The sequence below is a fragment of the Globicephala melas genome, chromosome 7, assembly GCF_963455315.2.
Source record: "Globicephala melas chromosome 7, mGloMel1.2, whole genome shotgun sequence".
NCBI classification, from domain to species: Eukaryota; Metazoa; Chordata; class Mammalia; order Artiodactyla; family Delphinidae; genus Globicephala; species Globicephala melas.
The window spans coordinates 31,779,663-31,802,548 of NC_083320.1; the positions used below are offsets into that span (position 1 = coordinate 31,779,663).

Here is a 22,886-nt window from a genome sequence, read left to right on the forward strand (position 1 = left end):
GGTCAGAAACTTAGAAAAATAACAGTCCTTTTGCTGGCCTTCCAACTTTTTTGTATTTGTAGTTGTCTCAAATTAAAAAACAAAAAATAGGGCTTCCCTGGTGGCACAGTGGTTGAGAGTCCGCCTGCCGATTCAGGGAACATGAGTTCGTGCCCTGGTCCGGGAAAACCCCACATGCCGCGGAGCGGCTGGGCCCGTGAGCCATGGCCGCTGAGCCTGCGCGTCCGGAGCCTGTGCTCCGCAACGGGAGAGGCCACAACAGTGAGAGGCCTGCGTACCGCAAAAAAAAAAAGAAAAGAAAAGAAAAGAGGAACTGTTCCAAGCAGTGTAACGATCTTTAAGAACAAGGTCAAATTTGCAAGTGCTGGCTGCAGTAATCATTTCCCTCCCCCAAGAAAACAGATATTTTCAGCTGAACATCAAATGTTTATTCTTTAGTTTCCTACTACTACAAAAATGTATTTCATAATTAGCTCCTCTTAAAACCAGTTTTTATTTCACAGAAACTGTATAATTTAATAATTCACTTTGAAATGTACAGGGCTAAGGATGAGGATGCTTCAGGGCACAACTTGGACAATCAGGAGAAGCAGACCACATGAGAGTGGTCCTCCTCACTTGACACCCACGCAGAAACCCACAAACAACTCAGAGAACACCTCTGCCAAGACAGCCAGGTTGCCCAAGTCAGCGAAACACCGTACTTGATTCAAATTACACGTTCAGTACTGTACTGTACATATCCAGCATTACACATGCTTAAAATAAGTATGTATAATGACATATCAGATATCATTTTTAAAATAAACTATAAGCAGGCAACTACAAGTTTTAAAACTACTAAATAATCCCTTTTTTACCTAAGTTGGAAATATCGCTACATACACATTGGCTGCTTCAGAAGCCTTGGGTATGCAGACAGGAAGTGGAGAAAGTATTTCAGCTGAGAATAATCACATGTCACATGTACTTAAGAATCTTTCCAGCTAAACCAAATTCAAAGGAAGACTGCCTTGAAGGGCCAGGGTCGGTTTCCAGGCTGAATGGTTTCTAGGAGACGGAATCATACAGATGTTCCTTGACACATCTATGCTCCTTCACAGATCCTGGAGGAAAATGCAGGCAAACCCACTCTGGTTCCCAGGGTGACTTCAGCCTTTGGGGGCAAGAGCACCTGTTTGTCCTGGCTAAGCGGAGTTTCTCAATTCTGGGAATTCCACCCAGGTCTGGATGGCTGCTCCAGGCTGATGGGGGCTGTTTCAACCTATAAAGCCCAGAGGCAGCGCGGCTATAGTTTGGCAGTGACCTCTAGGAATTGCAGGTTTCATGCTGAATAGATCATGGGTTCTATCTCCCAGGACAATGCTTGACAGTGGGAGATGGATTCCTTTGTTTGCTTGCAATTTTAGCATGATCTCCAAAACTAGCCTAGCTTGTAATTAATAGCACCATGAAAACACAGATAACGGTAGAAAAGAATATCAAAAAATGAAGTCACTTTTGATTCTGGGCAATGTTTCCTACTACTGGTGTCAATGAGTCAGCAAAGTAAACCATTTGAACTGAATTTGGGAAAATAAGATATCTTTCTGGAGCAAAAAATATGCTTATTTAGGGAGAATATAGGCAAGTTATATTCACTAGGCTGCAGCTATATATATGAAACTAAGCAGCAGAAGGAAAAAATGTAGACATAGCTCCCAACTCAGCATATCTGTCAAGTACTTATGTGGAAGTATTTTTAAAAGGAAAATCGAGGGCAGAGGAAGGCACCTAAATTGCTTGTGCAGTGGTCAACTGGGGTTCAGAAGTTGGAGAAGGGTACTGTGTTCCACTGTATTAGTAGGCTATCCTTACATATCCACACCTCAGAGATAAAATTACTGCAGTTTTGAAGCATCTCCCTCTACTGCCTGATTATAAAAGGAATGCTCCTCCCTACAGAAAGAAGAGGTAGCCTGTTAGTGAAATGCAGACAGACTCTGGCCCTCAGCTGTCCGTTTGCTTTGCAGATTCCATACCCTTGACATCTTTAAAACATTTTTATAGATGTGTTTGTTCTCCTGGCTGATGCATTGCTTAGAAGCAGATCTGAAGACAGGGTTTCCATCCCAGTGAGGCCTGTTTGTTGAGCACACACAAGCTGGGCTTTCTATAAAGCTAGTTGCGAGAGGGTATTTGTTTTGAGAGAACTCTAACGGTACTAAGGCAGTCTGTTAAAATCCCTATTGACTGATATAGTCACTGGTCCAGACGGAACAAAACATCAGCAAAAGATGTACGTAGTCAAATCAAGTCAGACTCTCTGTGGTCCAGGAAACAGAGAATCTTGCTCTTCAAGTTGGAGGGAACTGGCCAGTGCGGCTCATGCCTGGGTGCCAGAGAGTTCCAAATTACGGGTCACATCTGTAACAAAAATTTAGCATAAATTCTTTAAAAGCTCTCCATGTGCCAATCCCCTTCAGCAAGGCTTCCCCTTTCCTCTGACTCTTGTAAACACGCACGCACACATGCACACACACACACAGGCAAACACATACCCCGTCCAAACTCTTCTTTATGCTTCAAGACCGAGCACCATTTCCACATTTTCCATGGAGTTTTACCCAGCCCACTCTTTTTTTTTTTTAAATTCATTTATTTATATTTTTGGCTGTGTTGGGTCTTCGTTTCTGTGTGAGGGCTTTCTCTAGTTGCGGCGAGCAGGGGCCACTCTTCATCGCCATGCACGGGCCTCTCACTGTCGTGACCTCTCTTGTGGAGCACAGGCTCCAGACACACAGGCTCAGTAGTTGTGGCTCACGGGCCCAGTCACTCCGTGGCATGTGGGATCTTCCCAGACCAGGGCTCGAACCCATGTCCCCTGCATTGGCAGGCAGACTCTCAACCACTGTGCCACCAGGGAAGCCCCCCAGCCCACTCTTGACTCTTTTTGCAAACTTTGTCTGAACTCTACCGCTTTGCAATTAATTGAGGACTTTTAACGCTATCACATGACTCCACCCTCCATGCAAACATATTACCTCTCCCAGTGACATTATAAACTGAAGACAAGGACTGTCTTAGGGCTTCCCTCCCTCTACCCAATACACATTACTCAGCACGGTGTTATTCACTTAATAACAAATATTTGACAGAGGTGCTGAGTCATGCTCTGCCTGGAATTGTTTATGTGTAATGCTGTCGGAATACAGAAGAAAGACCCTGCCTACCCTCAAGAAGGTAGCCCTACACTAGAGCTACACTCTGGCCTACACTCTGGCCATTTTCAGTTACTATATGTTTACATGTAATTGCAAGATATATGCTAGGCTTGGTAGATGGGGCATGAAACTACCCCCCTCTGATTTCAGCTGCACCACTTCTGAGTATGCTGACTATTCTAGCAAAATAGCCCCACCCTGCATTTCTCTGCCTTTCTGCCTCAGGGCTTTCTCTGAAGGCTTAAGAGCAGCCTCATGGCATGCACAGAGCAAGACTCAGGAACAAAGGAGATTAATGCATCCTGCAGGCAACCCCAAGCCAGTGGGGATGGGAGCCGATGGATAAATGCCCCATTTGCCATCCTTCAGAAGAACAATTCTGGGAGACATCTGTACACTTCTCAGACGCCCTGTGGCCTCTAGCTGGGATCTTAGTAATGCGACCTTCATCTGCTTTCTGCCTTTCCCGTCCCCCTCTCCCTGTTCCCTCACCCCTTCTTCCTTCCGAATAAACTACTTGCATCCAAGTGTCCGTCTCAGGGTCTGCTTTCAGGGACCCAAATTAAGAGAGACACATTATTACAAGCACAGAGATTGAGAGAAAAGATTTTTTTTCCAATAGCAGAATAATGAAACACAAGCTCTTTGCTAGTGTCAAAGCTATGGTGTCAACTCTCTGGAGAACCAAAGAATCACCGAACACCAGAAGAAACACCAATTTCTTTCATCTAAAAAAAAATGAGGGCTAAAGGAGATTCAGCCCCTTCCCGCGCTTTAATTCCATGATTACAGGTGTTTTGTGCATCCCTTTTATACAAGTCCTTTACCACTGAATGGTGGCAAAAATGCAGTGGCTTCTGTCTCATTATACACCTTCCATCACTGCAACCTCAAAGGCATAAGATTTACAAGAATGGATATTTCAGACTTTCTGGGATGGTCCTCAACTTAAGAACACTGCAGTTGACAACACTCACTCTGAATGAAAAATGTCAAAGTCCCACCTAGCTGACTTCCACAGCCATCCAATTTCTCTAACCATGCACATTTTTTACGTTGAAATAACAATATCTTCACCAATTTCTCCTTCTTCCCCTTGGGAATACCAGCCCAGATCTTTCTTCCAAATCTCAGTCGAAAACCTTCATATCTTTGTATCCCCCACAGTGCCTCACTCAGTAATTTACACTAAAATGATATTCAATAAATCTCATCGTATGATTTAATGAACTTTTTAACAAGGAAGACTTAGAATCACCCCAATTTTTAAAATATCGATTGGAAGATTGCCTTGATACCATAGGGGTTTATGAACTTTTTGGTTTTTTTAATAGTGGTTTACAAACATGTTTTCAATGAACTAGAGAGAGCACAAATTCAGTTAAAATGAAAATTTGACTTTTTACAGAAAATACTAGAGACATTTTCCCTTCCTTTAAAATAAAAAATTAAAATTGTAGGCTTCATGTAAAGAACGCTCTTCCCTTCCCAAGCCCCCATGTGTCACTGTACCTGTGGGTCCAGGCTTTTTAGCAGTGTTCACTGCTGCCATGAACATGTATTCACTATTAGGGTCGTGCATGCTGGAAGGATACTTCTGCAAGAAAAGTCAGAAACGTGGTTTGTCATCTGCTCTTCCCCATCTCCATTCCTGTGGGGGATGTGTTTGTGTGTTTGTTACTGTTTTCTATTCTTTGTTGAAGCAGTATATGACAAAGTGTTATAATGTGACTTAGGCTCCTGACTTTAGGCTAAGTAGGAGAACAATATGAAAAGGGCTTTAAATAAAAACTGTTTCTGCTCAGTGTCTTTTCTCATTTATGCCTTTACTGTTCCTTCCCCAGTAGACTTAGACCACGGGGCTTATCTTCCCCTCTTCCTTCTTTATCTCTCTTTTCAAATTCCCTTCTGACACAGATATACACACTGTATGGCCAACCGTCACACTATGCATATACTTGAGGATGCTAACACCCTTGCATAATATGCAAAATGGTATAGGTTCTTTGACTGAGAACCCGTTTTGTGATAGACTAAAAAGAATATCCCCTGGCACAGAGAGATTTTGGTTGTTATCAGTGTTGTTATTCTTTCATCTTTCTGCCTAGTTTTTCAGTGGTTTTCTTTAAAAGCAAGGAGTCCTAATAAGTTACCATATAAAGAAGCTGTCAATTTCCTTCTCAACTACTGATGGTGCCCTACGAGACTTTCTCACTGACTGTTTTTTAATTGACTGGTTGTGGAAAATTTTGTTTCATCTGCCCTGACTTTGGAAACTTAGAATCAAATTTGCAGCCCACATGTAATAATTTTTAAAAGTCGGAAGCATCTATTTTTATCTTTTAACCCTCCTCCCTCCTCCCTGCCTTTTTGTCTTTCTGTGGCCCCGATTTCCTTATCTTTTTTGAATAATAATAATGACATATCTCTTTGTAAGCCACTGAATTCCTTTTGGAATGAAGTGGCTATAAAGTAAAAGAGCTTCTGTTCCAAGTTAGTAGTTTAATTAGTAGGCATATCTGGAGGAAAAGAAATCATCTACCTGTTGATCAAATTACTCTGGCAAGAGCAATACATACTTTGATGAGTAAATAACTGCTTATATTCCTCAGTAAAGCCAGTGCAAGAAAAGATCAATGTTGCTCACTTTTTTTTTTTTTTTTTTTTTGCGGTACGCGGGCCTCTCACTGCTGTGACCTCTCCCGCTGCGGAGCACAGGCCCCGGACGCGCAGGCCCAGCGGCCACGACCCACGGGCACAGCCGCTCTGCGGCATGTGGGATCCTCCTGGACCGGGACACGAACCCACGTCCCCCGCACCGGCAGGTGGACCCCCCACCACTGCGCCACCAGGGAAGCCCTGCTCACCTTTTTTGTAAGCCAACATGTAAGGACACATCCAAAAATGCACACTACAACAAAAGCTGCACATCCTATGGGTAACCAGAACTTCAGCTGGCAACAAACCTGTGATTCTGGGTTGGAAAAAAATTAAGGTGAGGAAAAACTCTCAGAATCAAATCTTCTCTTTCAGTGCTGAATCACAAGTTCACTTAACAAATTTAAAAGAGCTGTTTAAATTAAACAGCTTGCCATAAAGCTTGCCTTCGTTACAATCATGAAATCCAGTAAACAGTAAATAAATAACATCATCTCAGTATGATAGCAAGGATCCAGAAACTAAAAACGAAAAGACTCTATGCACGTATATGTCTATAAATGTGGTTAATAGAAAAGACTTCGCTATCTATGTTTTTGAAAAAGAATAAGTAGGAAAGTAAAGGTATAAAACTATTGTTTTCAATCATCTCACTTAATTCCACGATTCCTAGCACAAAACCCAAACCTTAAACTTTAGGTGAATAGAAGCACAGCCATTAAGCCATGGGTTTGGATATTTCTCCTAATTTTTTTCCTGATTTTCAATGGCATGTGTGTTTTAGAGACAACGTAACCTATTTCTAACTCAGCAGTCTATATGATTAAATTTCATATTACTGATTAATATAATTATTTTTATTATTAATAAACATCCTTGTATTGATATATTTCATCATAAATTATTGCCTTCAATTGCACCGAAATGAACTCCAACACAAGAGATATTTATTTGTTTAACTGTTTTCATTAGTGAGAAAAATTGTTAAAATGCCTATGTACTCTTAAGTCTGGAAGATTAAAACAATGTCTTACCGTAAATATTCAAATATTCTTTGCTTAGAATATCTACTTGAAAAGGAGGAGGATCAAAAATTGATAGTTTGCAGATGTAATAGCTAGCATGAGAACTGTCCAAGTTATACAGAAAAAAAGAGACACTGTTATTGGATAACTGAAATTGACAGACGTTCAGATTCGTGATGGACACCTTGTCTCCGCTTCCCTTTGTTTTAGTGAGATCACAGAGTATATTATTTCCTTTCAACAACTGCATTTTAAATTGTTGGACAGTATCAGGGTATTTGCATAAAATTTGTACACCTCCATTGTGAAATAGAAACATCTCAGACGTGGCAGAAGCATTGAATTCTCCTGGATAAAAAAAAAAAAAAGCAAAAGTGACATTTTATGATTCTGTTGACCTAATCATTATATTTGAGCACAAAAGTCATCTCTTCTCTTCATAAAGTTACCTTTATTGCAACAAAATGAAGGAACTTCACAACCAAAAAATAGAACATGAAGGTAAAACTGTGTCTTGGGAAAAAACCTAACTGGAGACTTGTTTATCATATATGAATATATAATATGTAATATATTAAATAACATATTTACATAGTATGAATCAAACAGAAATTGTTCCTGCCTTTGGTCAGATTTCATATTGGAGAAAGATGATGGATAAATATAAAGTTATGCACTATAATTCATGCTAGGAATGGAGTACTATTCAAGTAAATGTAGATGGAGTCACATTTTGATTGGAGAATCAGATAATGCCACTTGGAGAAAGCGACTTTGAAAATTGAAATTGAAGGAGGATAAGCACTTCAGTCAAACAATGAGAGATTTGGGGAAAGACATAGTTTAGGGAAGAAACATTTTAAAGCACAAAACAGCTTAAACTAAAAATGAACGGTTATATAAGAGTATATATTTACACTATACCCTCCCGCTAGAGAGTGAAAGAACAGATGAATCATTTTCAAATGATAGAAACATGTCTTCTCTGAACCTCATCCATTGAGAACTGAATCAAAGTCTGATGATAAAGGTAAAGACCCAGATTTTTGTTTACTTTTTCATTTTTTAAAATAAAGTTTATAGGAAACCAAGGTTGTTTTTACAAGCTACATGGGGATCACAGAAGAAGGAAACTGAAATGGATTCGGCCTGGTTGCAGATTCTGAGTTATTCAGTTACAAGTTCAAACAACTCTTTGCCTTCCTTTTTCTTTTTCTTTTTTCTTCTTCTTTTTTAATATGACTTTTAATAAGTCTCATGCTGAAATTGTTTGGGAAAAATTATTAGCATGACAGTTTTTAGCTTAAATTTTGAAATTCCTGTTTTTATTCTTGAGAAAACTATGTAACAAGTACAAAGAAGTTTTAAGGAAAAATATTACCTACTCCTCCTTTTCCAGTGAAATAGAAATACCATTTGTGCATTTTTGCTCTTTACCTTCCAGACATATACTTATTTTATATAGCAAACCTATTTCTTTTGTTCTTCTATTGGCAGTTATGTTATCATAAACATTCCATTTTTTATGTAGTCATCATACTTATCCTTTTTAATGGCTATATAAAAGGGCATAATGTTCATCTATCATAACTTGTTAAAGCATTCTACCAATGTTGACTGTTGGGGTTATTTTCAGCATTTTGATTTTATGTAAATATTTTGACATGTGGGCAAAATATTTAAAGACTCTGAAAACACTCTGTACCGCCATGTTGCTTTTGGAAAGAACTGTTCCACTTTATAACAGGACTAGCATTACCCTCCTGGATTCACTTGTCATGGCTCTGCTTACACCAGTGCGTTCATTTTATTTAAAATCTACCATAGTTACTTATTTTTCCTAGTACCTGTAGGCTTTAATTTATATCTCTCATATTGCTAGGGAATAGATTTTCAACTTGGGGATCTGATTGTGAAAACACAAGCTTTCTAGTTTTCAGTATGGTGGTCCAGACTATTCAAACTAATTCCCACACCAAAACAACCAAAAATGCTGAATGAAATGTCTAAAAATATTAACGTAAAGGATTAAAGAGCTGAAAAAAAAGAAGAAATTACTAGATTAAATTTGAAGAACCAGAATCCAGAGAGATAAGCAAAGGTTAGAAGTTGCTTTTACTTCGAGAGCATGTGCTGTTCTCCCAGATTCACACTTCTGTTTTCATGTCTCAACTCCCAGAGTCTGAAAGTGAGAAATCTAGTAAAAGACATTCTCCTCAATAAGCTCCTCAAAATCCCAAAGGGCTACATCCTTGGAATACAGGTTAAACCAGAAGTAAACCAGCCTTCATGCAGATCATAGCCCACCTTCAAATCACTTCAGTGGTCCAGAAAATCTTAATAATTAAACTTTGTCTAAGGTGATTTTGGATTATTATTACCCCTAAGCTTTTGAAAGTAAAAATGCAAACTATTACAGAAAGAAAAGGTTTACATCCTAGGCTTCAACTCATATCTACAAATAATAATTATAATGACAAGCATACCATAAAAAATAATCAGACATGCAAGGAAACAAAACAACAACAGAAAAAAACAGACTCCAAAAACAAATACACAATTATATATTTAAATTATCAGATCCCCCAAATAAAACAATTGAGCCTTCTGTGTTTAAGGAAATAAAAGACAAACTTGTAATAATATCTATAGATCACAGGAAACTTAAAGAAAAAAAGTCAACTAATTTGAAAAAGAACCAACTAGAATTGGCAAAAAAACCCCACACTGAGATTAGAAACTCAGGAGATAAGTTAAGAGCATATTAGATGGTTAAACAGAGCTGTTGAACTGGAAAATAAAACACAAGCAGATTTTTTAAAAATATGCACATCTAGACAAATCATAATAAAAATCCTAAAAACAGCCAGGGAAAAGAGACTGACTACCTTCTAAGAAGCAACTGTGAGACTGACAGGTGGTATCTCAACATCAACAGTAAAAGTGGAATACAGTGGAATACAGTGGAATTACACCTTATATCTTTAGAGTACTGAAAGAAACTGTCAACCTAAAACACACTGTCTAGGAGGCTAGAAAAGGTGTATGTAACTTGAGACTTTGACAAATGAAGTATGCGTGTTGTGATTTCTTGCATAATGACCAAAAGAATAGAAACAGAATATATAACCCAAATGAATATCTCAAAATTCAGTATGATGCTTCTGTATAAAGGGGAAAAGGAATGGAATCGGGAAAGAAAACACAGGGTGGAGAGGCTTCTGTGGGCTGACAATGTTTTACCTCTTGACCTGTGATAATTGTAGGAGTAAGGTAGTATGTTTTGTAACTATTCGTTAAATTGTACATTTATATTTTTTCACTTTTGTGAGTAGATGTTTTGTTCTAGAATAAAATAGTTTTCAAGTATAAAGAAGAAAAATAATGCTTGTTTCATTTAAAGAACTGAAAGTAAATATAAGCAAAAGGGAAAGGGGAAAAACTCATCACATGAGAATAGGTGCAACCTACATTAGATTAAAGTGAAAGATAATTTGCATGGGGACTTATTTGTCTGAAAGTAAATTATGTTGCACTACTATTACTTTGATGCTTGTCTTTACTGTCTATTGCAGAAGATAAAATCAGTGAGCTGGTTCACAGTTCCTTTAGAAACGTTCAGAGCAAATTTCCCAAGGACTTTAGAATGGCAGCGTGTAAACCACAAAGAGATCTTGGAACAAAAGTGTCTGCGGCCACCTTGTGCACACACAGACATAGAGGCATTGTCTTCTACTTCTGAAGATGATTTTGTCAGCAGCTTTTTCTCCTTTTGGGCCCACACTATGACCTATAACCCAATGCAAGATGAAATATAATGGTTAGCGGTGCAGGGTGATAGAAGTGCAATGCAGTGGTTCCCAAGGAAACCAGAGGAAAATTCTGGCTTTGCCATTAGCAAGTCTCTGTGACAAGGATACCTCTCTAGACTTTAGTCTCTTCAGCTGTGAAATAAGGAAGTAAGACCAAGACATCTTAAAGTTCTTTCCAACGTTTACTCTCTATGGATTCAGGATAAGAACATATCTAGATGAGACCATGAACAACTAAGAGAGCTACTAGTTTGCTGTTGGGTTCTCCAGAGGAGAAACATGTTTCCATAATACTCTCTCTGTCCCAGCATCTTACTGGGCTTTTCCATGAAGTCAGGAGGAATGAAAATTAATGAGACAATCTTCCTGGCCCATAATAGCATTTAGGTATGGCAAGGAAAACACTCCAAGTTTTTCTTGAGTGACAGTGCCATTGACATCAGAGGAGTAACTGGAGATCCCAAAGTGTCATTTCTACTGGACACTCTTAGTTATTCATTTTACCCTTTTTAATCTAAAAACTACCTAGGTCACCTTTTTATTATTAAATGTGGTGACAAGAAGCCTGACTTAAGTGTCCACATACCCGATGCTTAAACTTTCCATCTGGAAAACGATTTGGCAATCCTTGGTCTTCTATTTGAATGTTTTCAACTAAAGGAACCAGATAGGGGATTTAATCAATTGCTTCATAATTACTTTGGCACCTGTAGAACAGATATGCTCAAATACCTAATCACAAAATCTCCTTAGTCTTTGATGATATTTGAAAAATAGTATCAAAAGGAGATCATCCCTATAATCATGACTAAAACATTTAATGGATAGACAGACAATTTAAGGAAAATCTGAATATGTTCGTTCCTTATAACTGCTGAAGCAGCTAGAATCTTTTCTACACCTTCCCTGGATGTTCTTATCTCCAAGTCTAATATTCAGTCAGGAGTACTGGTACGATAGCACCATTTTTTATACCCTGTGTCTGCTTTGACTGGGTGTCAAATCTCTTTGGTCAGTTCCCCTGTCATACCAGTAGTTGAAAATTGCGACTATTCCCCTCATCGATCTCTTTCTTCTTGTTCTTTCTTCCTTTATATCAAGCTTAAAATCACTCCACATACCACTTTTTAATATAAAATTATCCTCCAAAATATTCTCTCACACTATCTTTGATATGTTCCTCACTCTCCCTGCCATAACCATCTCCATTTCCAATCCCCATAAGCTCTCATATACAGTCTGTACATGTTTCAGACATCCTGTAAACACCCCTACCTTCACACTTGTGTTTCCTGTAACATGATTCAACTTCTGCCCAGCGTCATACACAGTCAAGCCTAGCAAACACACAAGTCATACAGCAAGTCCAATTTTTCCACATACAGACAGCCGATGACCCAGACAGGTTAGATTATTTGTCCGAGGTCACACAACTTCTTGGGCAGATGAAAGATTTGGGGTACAGTCTGAGGTTGAAGTGTCGCTAGCAACAGCAAGAGGAAGTATAATGGAAGCAGGCAACCACGTGAAGCTACAAAGTGGCCACTATAGACTGAGTCTTAGAGGATCACTGTTGAAATCCTTCTACAGGAAGAAAGTCTAATTTCCTGCCCCTCTCTTCTATTTCCAGTAGAATCTACCCATTTCTCCATCTAAGCTGCAACTGGTCCAAACCAGCATTATCTCTCTCTGGGATGAAAAGAGCTTCCTAACTTTCTGCTCTCACTCGTGCCCATTCACCATCCAGTCTCCTCAGGGGAACCAGAATAATCTTCTTTATAATCAGATAGTATACTTGCCCTGTTTATAAAACACCCAGGGCCTTCCCATCTCATTTAAAAGAAAATCTAACTCTTTACGCTACTTTCCATGACTTGCGTGATCTACCCTGTCCCCCAACACCATTTTATACCAGTCACTCACCACACTGCAGTCACACTGTTCTCCTTTCTATTCCTCAAACACAAGAAGTTGGTCCCCAGGGCTTTGAATGTGTTGTTTCTTTGCCTGGAATGTTATCTCTGATTTTCACATGGCTGCTTCTTACTTCTCCAGCAACCACTGACCACTCAATCCGAAACACACCACAAGTCATTTTCTAGCATATTACCTGAGGTTGCTGTCTGCTTTGTTTTCTTGTTTACTGTCTGGCTACCCCACTATAACATAAGCTTTAAAATGAGAGACCTTGTTGATTTTATTCACAGATACATCCCAAGCATCTACAATAGCACCTGGTAAGTAGTAAGTCACAATAAATATGTATTGGATGGTTGGATGGATGAATGGATACGTAGATCTCAGTGATGTTATAAATCTGGGGAGATAAAGCATAGACTATAGAACATAAGAATCAAAAGGGCTCTTAAAAATTATTCAGTTAAGCCTTTCATTTTAAATTGTACCCTTAAATTTATCAAGCTAAACTGGGGCCAGAAAACTGAGTATCTTTCCCAGGATTACATAGCTCATAGCTGGGACACGATCCCAGGGTTAGCTACGGCATGTTGCCTTTCTTCTGCAGACAAGTCCGTGCAAATATACAATCAAGTTCAAAAGACACCTCCTCGACTGGGATGTCAGGTTCTAATGAATATTATCTGGCTGAGCTACAAAGAAGCACGTTCTTTAACTATTATAAATATCTACCAGGTTCATAAAGACTTGTTTAGATGGTTGACTATTCTCTTGGCTCTTTTGTGTCTATAGAAGGGAAGACAGGTTTAAACCTGGTTATTATTTGTATCCTCTAAAGTGCAGAATCATTAAATTTGCCCAATGGATATCCAGGACAGGTGCCTCTGAACCAATGATTGTTTTAATACATCCAGATGTTTCATAACCAGAACATGTTAGTGATTTGCAATAGAAACACCATGCTATAAAATTTAGCATTTAATGCGTTGCTAAAAACACAAACAGGAATATGTTCTCTTGAATCCTGGTGATGAGTCTAAAAATCTGAATATTCAGACTTCATTTTCGCTTTGCTACCATATCTGTTTACTTCTTGTTGGTGCTCCTAGATTATTAGTACTCTAGAAAATAGCTGCTATATCTTAGTCACATTGACTACCATGTCTAAAGGGTGCGATCTTTCCAATAGAGGTTCAAACCTGTTAACTGCTGCTATGATTTTTATAACATTACTGTTGATATCAGCAGACTAAGGTTTCAAGAGTAAAATCAGAATGTTTATATCAGATGATTTCTTTAGATCGTCAAAATTTTTAAAAGATAAAAGCATTTGCATATTCTTTGGGGGGAGCTGTTAAGAAAAAAATCTCTGAAGAAAAGGGTCATTCAGCTGAGAATCGCATTATGATTCAGAAGTTTATTTACAAATTGATTCTTTTACGTCTAAGCTATTTCATTTCTTCAGTATAAGATTGTCTTGATAGAACCCATCCTGCCAGGACTCTTTATAAACAATTGTATCATGCCTGGTTGAAAATCTTTTAGCAAAAGCACTTAGAAAACCCACACAGTGAAGGGGATATGAGACCGATCAGCAATTTCACTTTATTCTCCTTAACTCAGACTTCTAACCACAAACCTCCACAAAGGTCTGAGTGATCGAAAGATAAGAGTTCCTGAGTTTGCAATTATTGATAGTGTTTATTAAAAATATTTTATGTAATCCAACAATCATAAGCTTTAGCTTAGCACAGCACATGAATGTGACATAAGAAGTGAAGTTCTAAAAATTGCAATGTTTATATTAGGGTTTTGTTACATTTGATCTTTTCCTAAGAAATTCTGGCATTTAAAAATATGCTTTCTACCCCTTTTTTTTTTTTTACCTCTCATAAAACCACTGTCATTTCTTATGCGTCTACTAGCTAAAACTTTTGGAATCCTGATTAGCATATTTTTATATATGCATAATTTCTATATTTACATTATTATTCAAAGGCATCCATAATCTAAAATAGTGATTGAAATCGGTAGCAAGGGTAGGCAAAATAAACCCAATCCCAAGTCTTAACATTTGCCGAAAAGGAAGTCAAAAAAACATGAAGAAAAAAAGTAAGGAGAAGGTTAAAAAGGCAAAAGACTCTGAGCACACCTGCACGTGCACACGCACGCAGACACACACACAATGTGTGACTTTTTTATTCTCCAAGGAACTCTGTAGAGGGGGTAAAACAACTTTGATGCTCTAAAATGCATAATTTTTTAAATGAATGATTGATTTTCTCCTCGTAAAAACTGATTTTCTTTGTGAAAATGGAAAAATCCCGAGGGTGTTGTAAAACTTTGTAGCGATATTTACAAAGTAATTAGAATAAACTCTACTCTCTACTCCAGTAACCCACACCTTCATCTCCAGCCCACTCCTTCCCTTGGCTTAGTCCCTTATTTCCAGTTTCCTTTCAATATCTCTATCTGGATGTGTCCCCTGACACATCAAGAGTAACATTTCCAAACTGAACTCAACATTCACTCACCTAACCCAAGTCCTGTCCTTTAAGGCATCAGGACCTCAGAGTCTTCCTCATTACTCCCTCTCTCTGACTGTCCTGATCCAGTTGGTCACCAAGTTCAGTTGACTCTAGCTCATGGATGGTTTTTCCCCATTCCTATTGCCAAACTAGGACTTTTTCACATCTTCCTTCATCTGTTGAAGCATCTTCTTGACTGGCTTTCTCAACAGCAGTCTCTCCCTCCAAATCCATTCTCCATGCTGCTTGCAAAATTGTGTTTCTAAAAAGCATTTCACTGCCCAGTTTGAAAATATTCACTACCTTCTTGCTTATGAGGTAAAAAAATAAATCAATTTTCTTGGAATGACACAAAATCCTTTCACAATCTCAGGGACCATATAGCTTCAAGCTACGCCATACTTTTTGGCCATTACTTTCTCATTGTTACTTCTGTCCCCATAGACTAGAATATCCCATTACCCCTTTATTTGCTTAGAAATCCTCATTCATTCTTTAAGAACCACTTTAAAGAACCGCTTTGTCCCTGAGACCCCCCCAGACAAAGACTCCTATCTCAATGATTTCAATAAAGCTTTGTTTATACCAATATATTTATAATGTGTATAAGCTTAGATCATAATTATTTTTGTCTGTCTTCCTCACTTAAACATAAACTTCACAAGGATAAAGACTGGATCATGGTCACAAATAATCCTAGGACCTGGAATATATTAGATGCTCAATAATAATAAATGAATGAATGAATAGAAGAATATCGAAGCTGAGCATGGTTGGTAAATGTCCTGCAATGAGGTGAGGAGGTGAGCAAGAAAAACAGAGCAGGGGATCCAATTTACCGGATAATGGAGGATGCTTGTTTCCAAGTCCAAAGGCAAAGTCTCACACTGAATGATGCCCAACCAATTGTCTGAAGCCCAATAGTTCTGGAGTTATATAAACATCTAAGCTTTCAAAAACTTCCAAATAATAATAATAATTGCAACTTACAAGCATTTGCATGTTTCCCGTGTATTAAGGTTTCCAATTCATTACATGCAATATATCATTTGATGTTCATAACAACATTTGACATCAGATTTTCTATTTTTATTCCTATTTTACAGGTGAGGAAACTGAGGCTTGAGTAACTGGCCCCAGGTCATAGAGGCAAAATGTGGTGGAGCCATGATTTGAACCTAGACAATTTGACATCAGAGTCCACATTTCTAAGGAGCCTCTTAGTCCAATGATCTAGTCCAACCCCTTAATTTTATAGAAGCTGAAGCACAGAAGCTAAAGAGACTTGCTAAGAAAAGAGAAGAAAAAGAAAAAGAAGCTTTTAACATTAAGCTAGATTTGGAAGTTATTTTCAAGTATTTCTTTTCCTTCAAGATGTATTGGGTGTATAATTGTCCCAAATACTTAAAGTAGTATTTACATTGGTGCCACATATGTATTCTATGACTGAAAATGTTATTAGGCACCAAAAAACATATAAAAATTATTTATTTGATGTGAAAATACATCGTTTAACATACCTGTTTCCCTAGACAGCCTCATTCATGGATCATTGTGTGTTGAGCTGCCCTGTGTACTTAAACCTGCAACAAAGTCTGGGTCCTTGCTCTGATGGGATCTAAATTCTTGATAAGTATTCTGTAAATTATCTGCCTGTAGAAATGTAAAAAGATGGATTGACATCTACAAGAAACTCTATTATAGTTAAATGAGAGCAAACAGGAACTACTAGGAGATTTTTGCTTGTCTTAGTACAAAATGAACAAAACTTGAATTGTGAGTGCAGTAGAGGTTTTGTTTCTTGCTTTTTTCATGAATGAACTTTTTTCTGTGCTAAGCCCTAGGAGAGTGTAAATGGTGGTTATAAAAGTTTGATTTCTCGGGCTTCCCTGGTGGCGCAGTGGTTGAGAATCTGCCTGCTAATGCAGGGGACACGGGTTCGATCCCTGGTCCGGGAAGATCCCACATGCCGCGGAGCAACTAGGCCCGTGAGCCACAACTACTGAGCCTGCGCGTCTGGAGCCTGTGCTCCACAACAAGAGAGGCCATGACAGTGAGAGGCCCACGCACCGCGATGAAGAGTGGCCCCTGCTTGCCACAACTAGAGAAAGCCCTTGCACAGAAACGAAGACCCAACACAGCCAAAAATAAATAAATAAATAAATAAATTAAAGTACCCTTAATTAAAAAAAAAAGTTTGATTTCTCATATTCAAAAAGGTTCCACTTAAGTGACTCTTTGTTGCCTGTTGGAAGTGCCACGTCTATGGCAACACACTCAGAAAAACAAAAGACTTTCAGAACTAGTGGTTGACTGACTCAAAATTCTTGAGTCCATCACCTTCCTTTAAAGACAAACTGCTTCTTCTTAGCTTTTCCTCATGCAAAGTAGATGCAGCCATCAGTATGTTATACGAGAGCCAGAGGAGGTTCATAGCCCAACTTCTGACTCTCTCCTTTAACTTGCAAATCTCAGTCTGTTTCAATCGACCATACAGGCCAAACTGGAAAAAAATTTCTTGTTGACCAACAGCTTTCATTTGTGTTACATGTTTTCTACATATTTAAGTTCCACTTTCCAAAGTATAATTCTGAATTTTCCTGAAAGGGTATTGAATGCCACATTCTTATTTTACTTAGAATGACAAAAACGTGTCATTTAATAGACTCAATTCATTAGAAGAGCAGTAGCACAGAGATGCCATTTATGGAGTAAACGGGGTCTTTCCTTTGGGTATTGAAGGCTACAAATGATTGGTATATATATGTGTGTGTGTGTGTGTATATATATATATATATTTATATATGTATGTGTATGTATATACTGGGCTTTGAATTTGCAAAGCCCAGTACATCCTTTTATGTATAAAACTTATATTCTTAGGATAGGGAGACAGCATAAGCTGTGGGTTTTGCTCAGTTTACAACTGTGAATGCTGAGGCCAATTTTTTTTTACGTCAAACAAGTCTATGGATACACAGTGAGCAAAGCTCACATGAGAATTGAGGTCCTCCCTACACACCTACAATTTGTTTCTACCAAGAATGGGAATATGCTGCTAGCAATTTAAAAACTATAATATTCCATTTCATCTGAGGGAGTTGTTAACAGCCATGGCAAGTTATGAAATTCATTTTGCTCACTAATGATGAAAAAACAAGGATCTCGAGATCTTACGTAAAAATAATAGGCATGTCTAAAAAGAAGGAAAAAAGACAAAGAAAAAGATATGACTAAACAATTACTGGGAGAAAATATCCCCGAAATTTAAAAAAACCCAAACACCTGAAGTCTGCAGATTGAAAAGGCTAACTCAATCTCAAGCAATGTTAATGGAAACACTCACAGAATTAGGCATATCCTAGGGGAATTCCCGAATTCCCTTGTTGAAATGAATAACAAGATTCTAGTGATACTTTGTAATCTACTTGCAAAGTAATGAGAGGCAGACTAACATGGAACTACTCACGTGCAACCCTAGAAGCCAGCATACAGTGAATGAATACTCAGAGACTATTAAAAGAGTGCAGTCCAGGAATACTACTCCCAGAAAAGATATTAGTCACCCAACAGAGTAAAGGAAGACATCTTTACCCATGCTGGAATTCAGAGTTTGAGGTATCTGAAGAAAATAATGGAAGTCTTCTGATCATTGGATCGGAACAAGGATGACAAGACAGGAGCAGATGGCAAGAGTGATGCTGCCGCTGAAAAAAGGTGAAGTGAGTGTAAAGAGTTCTTGAACCAGAAGAGAAACACTGTCAGAGGAAACTTAGCAATGATCTGCAACTACAAGTTTTCAGTTATTTCAACAAAACCCATGTATGGGGCAGGGGTTCACTAAGGGGAAAGCAAGAGAGTGAAAAGAGAACATTCCAAAGTTCTCACGTCACTGCGGGGGATGGGAGGTGGGGTAAACACGTCAAGCAAGGCTACTGTCATTATTTACTTTACTACAATAATAAATAGATATTCAATTAAGCTGCTCTGAACATGATAATGAATTAGTCAGCTAGGACGTGTGGTCACCCTTCCAAATTACAGAGGGAAAGAGGGGAGTTAAAAGAAACTTCCTCATACCGACAAAAATAAAAGAGAATACCACAACCAAGGAAAATAGAAATAAACATAATATTGAAGGAGTGAAATCAATATAGGCTTCTTGTGCTGAGTGAGAATGTCCTGAATTCATCTATTGAAAGAAAAGATGGACAATGTGGATTTTTAAAATTCAGTATGAACACTGGAAGGAGGTGCTGGGAGGGGCTTAAACGTCAACTCAGCTCCGCAGGACTCTCCCTGAGCTCTGGGGAGGGGCAGGTGCTGGAAGCGCCAAAGGGCTGGGTTTTTTGGAGGTGATGGAGTTCAGGAATCACTGTTTCAATGTCTGGGTAACAAAATCAAGGCTCAGAATGAGCCTGAGGGTTACCCTTCCAGCTTCCACCCTGAACATATCATTAGACATGCACATATATTAAACACCACCCAACCTTGGTCATTCCCACTCCACTGTTTTTAAAGTGGTCTTTCCCAAACCAGAATTCATCAGGTCACCCACGTGGTCTCCACTGCCCATAATGTCTAGAAAGAGTGTCTTCTAAATGCAGACAGAGTGTCTCATTTTTCTCAGATCCTTTTACAATTAAGAGCCTCCTATTGTTCCAGAATCATTAAAAGAAGATGACTTTGTTAAGTTTTACACTGAGATCAATAGAAGACTGAGAATCACCAAGATTTCTTTCCTCTTAACTCACCAACCAAATAACAAAACTGATGAGAATTTCTCTCCTCTGAGATTCATGTTATATCTCCACTACTTCAACATGGTGTGGAAAGAATGTGATTACTGGAATCAGACATATTTGAATTCTAATCTTGGTTCTGCCACTGATTACTAGGTAACCAAACAGCCTTTCCTGGTCTGAGATTCTTCAAACATTAACTGAAAGTAAGAATGCCTACCTCTTCATGGAATGAGAAAGCCTACATAGTTGGGAGGATTAAAAATATGCCAAAGAAAGGATCTGCAAGAGCTTAGTTGACTTCAGTTTGGTTCTTTACTTTGCATTTAGAGCCTTTCAAATGGTAGTTGCTGGATACATGCATTATGGTGATATTTTGAATATGAAGATTGTTCAGCAGTTCACTATCTCCATCTAGCCATTTGTGCGCCAGTTTTGCCACCTGTCAAATAGGATAACAGCTTGCCCATGGCATGGTTTTCTGTTGATGAGGGGGAATGTTGGTTTTATTCCATTAGAATCCAAGATAAATATCATTCCAGAAGTACAATTTATTCATCAGCTTTATCTGTCAACTAGAAATAATTCCACCTAGGCTGGATCAGTCCTTCCACAGTGGTAACACCATTGCTAATTCAAATCTCCTGAGCATAATATCACCACCATAAGTGCCTAAATGGGTTTGGCATATTGGATGCTTTTTAGCAGTACAAACCCTTCAATGACTTCAACGAATGTTCTTGGAAGAAAATCCACAATCCTTCACATGGTGCATATGGTCTGAATGGTCTGGTCTCTGCTTTCCTTTCCTGCCTTATCTTACACCATCCCCAACCCCTTTCCTCTCTGTACTCAGGCACGTCCACTTTCTTCCAGCTTCCTGACTTACTTCATGCCTTCCTGCCACAGGTCCTTTGCACTTACTCTTTTCATGATATGGAATGTTCTTACCCACCATCCCACCATTCTCCCCATTTATTCCTATTTGTCCCCCAAGGCTTAGCTCAAGTGCCACTTCCACAAGAAAGACTTGGATGAACCCATCCCCCAACCACACCTCCACACCCACCAGTCTATGCAGGTTTCTTTGTTACATCCTCTGACAGAACTGAGTTCTGCCTGTAATTGTCATTCATTCATGGGATTATTTGATTAATGTCTCTCTCCCCGCCATTCAATTAGCTTCATGAGAGCAGGGGCTGACCTGGTTTTGCTTATCATTGTACACACAGCAGCTGGCACAGTACCTCCTGCATGGCAAGTGCTTGGTGCTGAAAGAATGGATGAGTGAATGAATGAATGGTTATCAATTCCAAAGCTATTCCTTTGTTGCTCATGCAGCTAAAGGATTTCATTGGGTTGTATAAAAGCCATAGTTTAACAAGCAAGTGGCCCCAAACTGCCCTTGGGACCTTAAGTAGATTCTAATTCCTCTTTCCTCTTTATTTAAGAGCATTGGAGCCACCTTGAGCCACCACAAGATCAAATATTTGACCAATACATTTTTGTTTTTTAATTCTTTGGAGAGAAAAATAAAGTCTATTTTTGGTACCACTGCAAAACTTATTTCTAAATAAAGTTACACCTACTAAAAGTTCTCTCTGCACTTTTAGTGTTAGTAGAACTTCCCAATGTAATATAATTTCACTTTGCTTTTTCTCAGCCTCAAGAACATGAGACTCAGACTTAAAGATGAAACAAAAATAATAGAAAATGTACCAAGTAAGAAGCAGCAGAAATACATATTAATTTCATTGTAGGTAACATTATTTAAAGTATTCAAGTAGAGTGTGATATATACCATGTAAGAGAAAGAATTGAGGACTTCAGAATGATTTTTTTAATGTCTACAGGGGCTAGAGAGTGTTTTTACATTATCCACTACTCCGTAGCCTTTTAGAAGGACCTTGACATTAGTGTCGAAAAAACTCTGTGGCAGCCAGGGAGTTTCTGACAAAAGACCACCCAGATAAGATTAAAATCAAAATCCTTCTTTTCAAAGCCCTTCCATCTTATTTTCTCCTTCAGAAGGAATCCCCAGCCCAAATGCCAGGACTACTTAATTTTCATTCTGTTGACACAAGTCATTTTGCCTTTCATCTCTCTCTGAGAACAGTAAGGCACTCTTCTACTTTATCCACTAAAAAGTAACTTCAAGCAGGTAATTTAAAGTTTTAATGATCCAATGAGACATTTTTCTTCATCTTAAAACAGTGACATAAACATCCTTGGCCATGGACTTGGGCTCTTCTGTAATCGTTCTTAATTTCTGAAAACAAACAAAAAAAACCTTTCTATTTGGTGCCTAACTTTTCCAATTGGTTTTTCTTAATGTTCACTTGAATTATAACTTAATAATAAATATTCAGTAGGTCACTTACCTGTTAGAACTTCAACTTGGAAGCAGAAGAGAAAGAAATACCAGAGATCTGACTTCATGTTTGCCAGAAACAAACACAATTTTCTCCTTCAGTGCTTAAAGCTGCCAGTGAATTCATGTCCTCTGCTGTTTTCTGTTTGCTGGAAAGGAAGTGGGTTTTTTTGGGGTTAATGAAGTGTCACACTTACCATCAAGGCAGGGTGGTGTCTCTTAATTGATGTCAGTGGCTATATGGCATTATTGCTCATGGAGGTTAAGCTTAATCCATGGATTATTAATGATTTTGAAGACAGAGGAAAATTTTACCCTCATTTCAGTTCCATGAAAAGAAGTGAAAGAGACAATGCCTATTCTTTTCAGAACCACCCTATTCCTCTGAATCTATAGTTTTGGGCATAACATGATCTAAAATTAACCACATGATAAATAGCATGTATTTTGACACATTTCTATCTTATGCTATGTGCTCCAGAGAGAGAAAGCCTTTGAAATAAGACAAGAAATAAAAGCAATTGCAACAGAACTTAAAATGATGATACTGAAAGAAGAGCAACATAGGAATCTAGGAAAGAATATTTACATGGCATTCATTGTAGATGGTAATTTTCCAAGTGTTAGAGT

General features: G+C 38.4%; 1 protein-coding gene across 1 annotated transcript; it reads right to left on the reverse strand.

Annotated features, from left to right (window-relative positions):
- Nucleotides 1-2,365: 2,365 nt before the first annotated feature.
- ICOS (inducible T cell costimulator) lies at nucleotides 2,366-22,324 on the reverse strand. The gene is made up of 5 exons (XM_030854072.2): nucleotides 22,267-22,324; nucleotides 6,896-7,234; nucleotides 6,071-6,177; nucleotides 4,716-4,800; nucleotides 2,366-2,406 (listed from the first exon to the last, which is right to left on the reverse strand). The coding sequence occupies exons 1-5, from the start codon at nucleotides 22,322-22,324 to the stop codon at nucleotides 2,366-2,368; spliced, it is 630 nt and encodes a 209-aa protein (XP_030709932.1).
- Between the last annotated feature and the right edge of the window lie 562 nt (nucleotides 22,325-22,886).

Excerpts from the sequence above, each read along its gene's own strand:
- ICOS (XM_030854072.2), bottom strand. The coding sequence starts at position 22,324 with ATGAAGTCAGATCTCTGGTATTTCTTTCTCTTCTGCTTCCAAGTTGAA. Across the intron at positions 6,178-6,895 it reads AGAATATTTGAATATTTACG|AATCACAGGTTTGTTGCCAG; the intron begins GTAAGACATTGT and ends TTTCCAACCCAG. Across the intron at positions 2,407-4,715 it reads TAAAAAGCCTGGACCCACAG|ATGTGACCCGTAATTTGGAA; the intron begins GTACAGTGACAC and ends TTTTTGTTACAG.